Genomic DNA, 9,898 nt, shown 5'->3' on the forward strand with positions numbered 1-9,898 from the left:
ATTCAGCTGTAAAGCCATCAATACCAGCTGATTTTGCAGTTTACATACTGGCAATAGCTTTTCTAACTTCAGCCGCTGTTATAGGTGTCTAGTCTATTTTCTTCTTCTTGGATGATTTTTGGTATGGTCATTTTGTCAAAAAAGGGACTCCGCACTAGATATGAGGAATTTTATAAATCTGAAAACATAAAACATTTTAAATACCATCAGTTTCAGAAGATTTTTAATTGCTTAAGTTGTCCAGGAAATAACCCTCCTGTTTTTTTTTCATTTTCATAATTTGTTTCAAGCATACACAGGGAGTATGCTGCCTTTTTATTGTAAATTTCATGAAGATTAAATTTTAATTGGCATATTTTTGTAAACCTACTCTCCTCAGATTTCTACCAATTGTTTTTCCAAATCACTTATCTGTTTCTCCAGACTCTGTATTTTTTTCTGTCTTCTTTCACTTTTTTGAACTGTAAACATTTACCCCCAACAAAAGCCTTTAAAGCATCCCACACAGTACCCAATCAATTTAAGTTCCAATATTATCATCTAGAGAAAAAAAAGAACAAACTATTTTATCTTTTAATGTTGCCACAAATTGCTCATCCTGCAATATATTGGAGTTTCATCTCCATCTGCCTCAACTGTTTTCATCAACTTGTAAATCTATGTGGAATTCCACTGGAGCATGGTCTGTTAGAGCAGTGTTTCCCAACCCTGGTCCTAAAGGCTCACTGCCCTGCATGGTTTAGGTATTTCCTTGCTTCAGTCCAGCCGATTTCAATTGATGACTGATTAACAGGCGTTTGTTGAACTGCAATCAGTTGAATCAGGAACATTAAAGCAGAGAAACCTCTAAAACATGTAGGACAGTGTGCCTTGAGAACCAGGGTTGGGAAACACTGTGTTAGGGCTATTACGCCTATCTCGCAGTTCACAACTAAATTAACATTTGACCCAGAAATTAAAAAATAACCGATCCGGGAGTCATTTTTATGGGAGTGTGAATAAAATGTATTCCCTTTCCAATGGAGGTACCAGTCTCCGAATATCAACTAACCTGATTTCCTCCTTTAAAAGCCCTGGTGCAGTTACTTCTAGTATTAGGATATGCCTTGGCTCCACTCCTATCTATACTCATCTAGAACCTGATTAAAATCTCCTCCCATCACAATCTGATCATCAAAAGTATCTAGTTTATTAATAATGTTGGTTGTAAAATTTGGATCTTCCCTAATCGGGGCATAAATGTTGCATATTGTAATCATCACCCTATTTATGTGGAGGCATATCGCCCATCCAGCGGGTCTGTGTACTCTTGCAATAACACAAAATTAAGTTGATTTTTGCTGGATACAGAATTATGAAACACTTTCCCAACCCACTCACGTTAAAAGCTTCTATCTCATTCCCAAAATGTGTTTCTTGTATAAAAGCCATATCATTGTTATGAACTTAAGGTAACTGAGGACTTCTTTCCTTTTAATTAGCGTACTGCAACCATTAATATTCAAGGTTACAATATTAACAGACCATCTACCCATTTTTATCTAAATGAAAAACAAGACTACTGTGAAACATACATTGATATCTTGCACAAGGTGCAGTTCTAAATACAACAATTTTTCCCCACATTGTAAGAACATTTTTCAAAACAGTTCAACAAAAATAAATAAATACTATTCTAAACATGAACATAGCAGTGTAAAAGCCCTGCTGACAGTAAAGTCTGATCTTATCTGGTTCTGAACACTATGCCTCTTCTTCCAGACTATATCCAGACAGCACCCCGGTGATCCCCGACCCCCGTCCGATATAATCATTTCTCCTCTTTTCTACTAGCTCCATTTGTCCCTTTGGTTCGACGCCGTCCTCCACGTTCCTAATATTCTCTTGGATGAAAGTTTCCGCCTCCTGCGCATCACTAAAGCTCAGCTGCTGTCCCCTCCATGTGAACCACAGCGTCGCTGGATGGGCCAGTGTGTGCTTCACCTTGTGTTGCCACAGCTCTTTCATTATCGGGAAGAACAGTTTATGCTTTGCAGAGCGATCCTGGGTCATATCCTCAAAAAACGACATCCCTTCTTTGTGTCAGTAGCTAGTAGTATTTTTTCTCAAGCTGTGTATCGGAGAAGCCTCACCTATGAATCGTGGAGGTTGATTAGGACCAGGGTGAGGCCCAGGGCTCCGGTGGCATTGTTCAATTGCATATTCACTTCCCATCAGCCCCAGTCCATGTGAAAATATTTTCTGCACATATTCAGACAAAGCACATCCAGTCTCTTTTCCCTCTTTTGGTCCTACCAGTCTGATGTTCTTTCGACGAGCCCCGTTTTCTTGGTCTTCCATTTGTTCCCAGAGCTGCTCAACACATTTATTGTCGTCCCAACCTTGGCAATCTCAGTGAACAAGCCGTTAATATCTGTTTTCTGGCCTTCTTCTTGGCTAGCAGAGTTAGCAACGTTGCTTCTCCAGCAGCAACATTTGGTAGACACGTTTGTACACTTTGTTTTTTCTGACTAACTGCCATATTGTCTAACAGCTTCACTTCAGATGATCACCGACGTCGAGTAATATGCTAAGACAAGATATTACCAGTTTAATTTTACAGTAATGTCGACAGGGGTTCAGAGCTCTGACAGCGCTGCCATTACCCACAACCTCATCACGTGACTCCTCCACTGTAATATTCTCAAAAATATTCTAACAGATCTTTTACATGTTTCACTAAATTAGTGTTGAAGGACATTACCATAAAAAAAACAGATCAAACATGGAAGTTCTGTAAAAATTTAACTACAAGTCATATTGGCCTTTATATTAATTTAAACTATCACAGTTTCCTATTATTCTGACAGTGACTGCTTTGAGATTAACTGAATACCTTGATATGTTTTCTTGTGTGAATTTTAAAGACTTGTTTCAATAAAGAAATCACAGCCCTCTTAAATTTCAGGAACTCAGTTGGAATAGATCTTGATTTTTTGGGTGTACCACATTTTTGAAACATTCATTTTGAAAAGATTCTCTGTATTCAGCAGCAGAACTTGGCTGTGTTTCTGGGTTTTTAACCAGTAAGGAAATGTATATTAGAGCCACACTGTCATATTGGCTAATTATGTTGAACACAACAGCAGGTTATACTTGAGACAAAGACATTCTTTAAAAAGAGTAACTAACTAAAATGCTCTGTAATGAGAGAGTCTTAAACTGGCTGCTGCTTTCCATGTCACAGAGGAGACTGTGTCTAAAGGAAAGATTTTTGGGTCATTTGTTATGTTTTTTAATTGGCCTCTTTCATGGCTTTCAGACCAAACTGCACTATTGTACTATGAAATGCTTTCATTTGAATTTCACATTGCACCAAAAATGGTTGAGTACAGACAAGAGGCTCAAATGCAGCCGATGCATGAGGCCGAACTTAAGGCTGGATAATCTCAACTAGACAAGACTCATCACAAACTGCAACAACAAAAAATGCAATAAGTTTGTGTAGAGGGGTGACATATATATACATTCCCCACATCCAATTTGTCCATGTTTTGACTGTCGACGGCATGCCATCACTATGAATGAACCCTTTCTGCTCTTACAGCTGACTAGGAAATCTTTTCTTTTTAAACCCAGAGTGATTTTATCAGCACATAAATTCATGATCGTGCATATAGAATGTATTAAGGCAAACAAAAACAAAAAGCTTTTTATGACAAACTTACAAACTTTACCCTGCTGTGGTGAAAAGCACAGTCACTTCAGATACAATGTGTGATGTTTGAATCCCTGCTCATGCCTGCCTGGAATGTGTGGCTTTTTTGCACAATACTGCCACAGTTAAACATTCAGTACATGTTAGGTTTACAGAAGACTCTGAAGCTCCAGTGTGGCCCTGTGATGGAGCACTGACCTGTCTGGGTACCCAACTCTAACAAGTCTTTTTTACTAAGACAATATGGATCATATCCTAAATATATGTGTATTTTTTCAAGATACCTCGTCTGTCCCAGCCCATTTAGGGCATTAGCGTACTCGCTGTGATCCATTTTGCTCCGTTTTGAACCAGAGAAATCCACTTCCTGACCCCCATCTGAATTTCATGCGTCATCCGGGTCACGTGTCTGAAACCCAGCAATCAGACAGAATGGATCAGCAGAGAAACATTGCAGACCCATCAGAACCTAAAGAACCAGACATCAGCGTTTCTTCATCCCTCAATCATCTCCTCAGGTCAAAATGGTACAGAACATTTAGCTACGACTGATTCATTTCTTATTATGCTTTTAGTAGACTATCATGGTTTAATTATTTGCTTATTACTATTATTTAATACATAATAGTATCAGTCAAAATCATATAAATGGCCATTTAAAGAACAAGTCATACTAATAGATTAACAGTAAATACATAAATATTTCATACTTTAAAAAGGTTTGTTAATGCTTTCTGTGTGTTTTATTTTGAAACATTGGTATATTTTATGAATTCTGTGTTCAGTGGTCATTTAATGTATTATTAATGCACCAGACACAGACTTGCAGCCCACGGGCGGTTCTAGGCAGTGCTCAACAGGGATGCCATAGAAATTATACTAAATAAATGTGTTTTGTTAATATTCAGTGGCGGATTTTTTTAATCTTCACAATTTTACTTTAACAATGAATTAAAAATTATAGTGCTGGGCGTGCCGTGGTGGCGTAGGGGTCAGAGCGACCCATATTTGGAGGCCTTCAGTCCTCGACGCGGCCGTCGCGGGTTCGACTCCCGCTAGAGCCCACAAAAGACCCCCTGGAGGGGTAAAAAATTTTAAAAAATTATAGTGCTGCACTTTTAGCTGCTGTATGAAGATAGGATCACACTTTCCATCTTCTAGATCAGTGGTCTGCAACCTGTGTCTCTGGAGACTCTTTGACTCACTTAGTATATCAAATGATGAAATATATTGCTCCGTTTTTTTGGTTTCATTCTTTTTAAATGTCGCCATAAAAAAACTGTGACTACAGCAACCCCAGTGGTAAATCTGACCTAGACTCCAAACCTAATTCCTTATTTGTATAAATACATTGAGAATGCAGAATGTTCACATAACTTTTATACTTTTATACTTTTGGTTATCTGGGGATACATCTTGAATATTAAATCAGGTGTTAGAATCAGTTACTCAGTACTTGAGTAGTTTACAAATGACTTTACACTTGCTTAAATAAATGTGTTTAAGGTATACTACTCTGATTGAAGTACAATTTGAGTACTCTAATCAACCTCTATGTATGCACGATTGTTCTATGGATCACTTTTTTTTTTTTTTTTACAAAGAACACTGCCATAAAATTATCACTGTAAACACATCCTACGCCATGAGAGTAGGGCGACATGCGCTGTGGTGGGCGTCCCCATTTTAAATTCTGAAAGGTGGAAACCCTACTCTCAGAGAGATAAACTTCCACACTACATTGCTTATTTGCTGCCGTGAGCTAATGCAGTGTGAAGTAAAAGGAGAGATATGCTGTACTGGCTTCTGCAGGTTGCGAAGTCTGAGATGCAGGTGATCAGTTTTTGTGATCGACAACAAGAGACAGCGCTCTGCAATGACTGATCATACTTTTTCATGGAAATCCGTAGATTATGATCAGTGGCTGATCAATCAGCACACCACTGGTAACAGAGTTCTTCCAGCAGTAAGCACGGCAACTTAGGGAAAAACACTAAAAATGTCTTATTTTGATGGGCTCTTATTTTGAAATTAGACATTAGATATGGATGACATTTACTGTGTCTTCTAGAGGTGTCCCTCTGTCACCCTGAAGTTAGAGAAGACCCTGGTAACACATTGCTTATGGAATCAGAAAGATATTTTGCCTGTCAAATATCACCAATTTTGATTGAGATTACAGGATTTTCTTTACACAATATATTTTAATTTATTTTCAGATACAGATTTTCATTTTGAAAATGCATAAACCCAAAGCTTTAAACTTTTATAGCCGCTGGAAATAAACTTAAAGTGTGAATCAAACATAAACCGCACGTGCGCTTTTATTTTGAAAAGAGTTTGTAAAGGAGAGCGCCATCCGGCCTGCCAAAATAAGTGCGGGATGACTCATTTACAAAGGGGCAGCTAGTTTTACCCCGATCCACCCCAAGCCGGTAACGGGTGTAAGAAAAAAAAAAAAAAGCTACTTCAGAGATGACAACATCCACCATAAAGATACAAGTGGAAAGAAAACAAAGCCAGAAGTAGTGATGTGATCGAAGTGATTCATGCCTAAAGGAATACGTTCCTCAATGGAAAGTGTTATATTTATCATTTTTTCAAGCTTACTGACATCCCAAGACGTTCTCGGTCATCTTAGTAACCCCCAAGTTAGCAAATAAATTTGTTATTCAGGACATCTGTCTGTTTTTAATAAAGAAACATCTTAAATCAATTCTGTACTATTTTGCTGTATGGGATTGGTTTCGGCCAATACTAAACCACATATCAGTATCAGAAGTGAAAAAAGTGCATATTTACATGCTAAGCAGTACTAGCTGGTTGATCTATAGACCCAACTGCAGAACTGGATGCTTCCATCTGCTCCCTTTATGCTTTGCCACCAGACACCTCTACACCCCGTTTCAAAGACCAGGGCCAAAACAGTATAAACTGCATATAACAAAATAAAAGAAAGGCCTCCTCACATGGCATGAAAACACGTTTCTAGACTTATTGCACACAAAATACTTTAACTAAGCACTAAATATCTCGAGGTTTATAGAGCAACATTTAGTACTTGTTACTCCATTTTGAAACTACAACTCAGAAGAATCAATTGACATAAATGTTAATATTTTTAAATGGCTTAATCTCAATTAAGATTTAAGTAACCGAAGGAATAAAACAGATGAGATGCTCACAAAAAAAACTATTTGCCCAAAAATCATAGTGGCATAAGCAGCATAACCTGGTGATCCAGAGAAACGTCAACATTTAAAGAATACATAAAAACCCTTCGACCATTGGCCATTTAAAACTCAAAAAGCGTGAACACCCAACTTTAAAATGTTCAATGGCGGTCAGACAATGAGTTTTTCAAAAAAGCAACAGAAAGGGAAAGAGCTAGATAACAAAATATGTCAAGTTCTGCTGGGTCCAGATGTACATTAGCGTCGGTTCTGGTCGTTCTGCACTTTGACTGGGAGTAGCCATCTCCAGGCAACAGTCCTGTTTCCCAGTTCTCCCGGGCAGGGTAGGGGATGGGCTGATGCGGTAGCTAGGCTAACGGCTAACGTTAGCTGCCATGAAAGATAAAATTATGGATGTCCAATAAGCAGATAAGGACCAAGACATAACATAGTGTGTGTGCTTTAACGCTAAACGAGCATATCAAGTGAATTATGCACCGCTTTCTGTCAACACGTCTTGGTTTAAAGGCGCCACATTCATTCATCTCCCTCCCTTTTCTTCCGCCGGCATCTGTCTCCATATGCCAGTACTTTAACTGACTGCACGTCGCAACGGCAGCGCCGCTGAATGCCGCTCAGATCGCACAAACCTATGAGCCCATTTATGATCTTTTCGGACCGATGTCCGTGGAAACAGGAGGATGGGGTTGCGAATGCATGATTTGGGGCATTGCTGCAAAACCACAGGAAATGAGCAGCCTCTCACTGAAACGTCTATTTCCAATAAAACGTTCGTGCCCTTTTGACATGATCAGAGTATCAACTTGAACACCGCAGTTGTGTTGAAGCTTGCCCATGTTAAGCCATCTGCCCTGCCGCGACAGCCTAATGGTGACACGAGGCCGGTTGGCTGGAACAGATGACCGTTTTCTCCCCACCGCCTGCCCGGCCAGCCTCTGACACACAGCAGCACAGCTACAAGTCAAGCCAACTTTACACATCCAAGACATACAATGACCCTCACATTCTTACCTCAGGTAGTGTGTCGAACCAAGTTCCGTGGAGCAGCCATCTTCGGAACCCCAATCTTCCTTCGTTCACACGAACCGAGCCCCCTCCTCCGGGTCAGTATTTACCAGTCAAAATCCAAATTGTATAAAGCTGTTATTTTTGCTATGATCCTAATTATGTTCGTTCCCAACGCAAGTGTGTTATCTTGTCTCTGCAGCTAGCGATCACTCTGGACATGGACTTATTGCCGGCGCCGCACAGCTACTGGTGCCCAGTGGGCTGCCCACCGCCTCTACCACCGACAGCTCCTTCAGTCTACACACTTCATTTATTTTAACGAAACTTAATCTGACATCCAAAGGAGGCCACTTTGTGAGAACAGCTAGAAATGATCTTCATTGATGACCACGTCCGATTTCCTATTGGTTTAAAGGTTTAAAAAAAAAAAAAAAAAAAAAAAAAAAAAAAAAAGGCTAACATTAGCTAGCTAGCTAGTAGCTAGCATGTTAGCTGTCTAATAAAATACTGCCATTGGAATTTGGAGACAGTCCGCACAGGGCATAATGCTTGACAGCAACACAGCCGAAGGATCAGTCTTGTAAACGCAACGAAATAGCACTTTGTAGTTTAGCGGACAGAGGTACAGCTAACCCTGGTCTGCCCAGCCCCTCTGATGGAAATATCGGTCAAAGGAGAGGGGCTGCATTGAGCGCGCACTCCCGATTAAGCGCGTTCTTGAGGCATTTCCCACAAAATGGCTGCCAAAACAAACCTAACGCAAGCGCTTCCCAACAACCAGTCCTCGCGACAAAAGTGGCAATATTGACGAGAAAAGGTTCATGCTTAAGTATATCAGTGTATGTTGTGAGCATGCGGATCCAGAAGAATAATTTTTATTTGGCATCAAGCAGAAACGCAGCTTTGACGAGCAGCTTAAAATAAAAACGGGATGCTTTCACTGAATATCTTCCCGCATGAATCGGAAACGACAGCAAGACTGCTATGCTAAACCTGAACTATAACATTTGAAAGAAAAGTTGCGACATCCTGCGCTGCAGCTGCATAACTTCAGGTCAAAAGGAATAAGGTCTCGGCTTCTCCAAATACCAGAACTGAGAATAATGCAGGCGTGTCTGTCTGCTACAGAAATAACAGATTCAATAAAAATAAAAAACACACAAAAAGTATTTAAATGTTTGCTTTCTAATAAGTGTTAATGTTATTTCTTCACTCTAGCATTATCCACTGATATTTTTTAATGATCAGGGTAGAAGTCTGTTTCCCTTGTACACGCATTAGACATCTGAACAAATCTAAATACTCCTGACTGAATTGTATAATTAGTGGTGAAGCCAAAGACATCACTGTACAAGACGTCTTAAAAGACACATTGAAATACCTGCATTGGAGCATGTACAATTAGTGCCTAAACATTCTGGTCAAATATTAAACCTCAAGTATTTCATTTTTAAAAAAATCAGGTGTAAAAATTAATAACCAAAGAATCACTACATATAGCAATTCCACCTAAAGACACATCCTTGAGCTAGAGGAACTACAATTTTTTTTTTTTTTTCAAAAAAACTGTTTGTCAAACCAAACATCCCAGAATTCAAAAGGCTGGTATCACAACAAAGATCACATGACACATCTACTTCCTTATACTTAACCTGGCCAACAGTGCGATGACAGCAATGGCATTTGGGTTTCTCTCAAAGAAATAACTTTACACACTCATCTCCACTTTGGCACATCTTGTCAGAAGAGAGAGAGACTAATTTGACATTAGTATAATGTGCTTCTACTGTTATACCTGTAGAAATTGCAACAGTAGGCAGTAAAGTACAGCATGCCCACTAAAGCCCTAAATTTAACCAAACAATAAAACTACCCTTACTGCATGCAGACTGATGTGGTTTGGTAATATACTTACACCAGGGGAGCCCAAAGTGGGTCCTGGAGGGCCGGCATCCTGCATGTTTTAGTTCTCTCCCTGCTGGTAGCAACAACCTTTTCA

The 9,898-nt window shown here is 39.5% G+C and overlaps 1 protein-coding gene across 2 annotated transcripts in view; it reads right to left on the reverse strand.

The window, feature by feature from the left end:
• The window catches only part of LOC102234999 (dual specificity tyrosine-phosphorylation-regulated kinase 1B-like), a 72,016-nt gene extending 63,681 nt beyond the window's left edge, over window positions 1-8,335 (reverse strand). Inside the window, exons 1-2 of one of the 2 annotated variants that reach the window (XM_023330178.1) lie at window positions 7,903-8,335; window positions 3,982-4,106 (exon numbers count right to left, since the gene is read on the reverse strand). In XM_023330178.1, the coding sequence (XP_023185946.1) occupies window positions 3,982-4,000 (19 nt within the window). In that variant the 5' untranslated portion in view covers window positions 4,001-4,106; window positions 7,903-8,335. The remainder of the gene's footprint in view (window positions 1-3,981; window positions 4,107-7,902) is intronic. The other variant, XM_023330179.1, reaches the window with a different exon arrangement.
• Window positions 8,336-9,898: the final 1,563 nt, after the last annotated feature.

Source organism: Xiphophorus maculatus, chromosome 3 (genome assembly GCF_002775205.1).
Source record: "Xiphophorus maculatus strain JP 163 A chromosome 3, X_maculatus-5.0-male, whole genome shotgun sequence".
In the NCBI taxonomy this organism is placed as follows: Eukaryota; Metazoa; Chordata; class Actinopteri; order Cyprinodontiformes; family Poeciliidae; genus Xiphophorus; species Xiphophorus maculatus.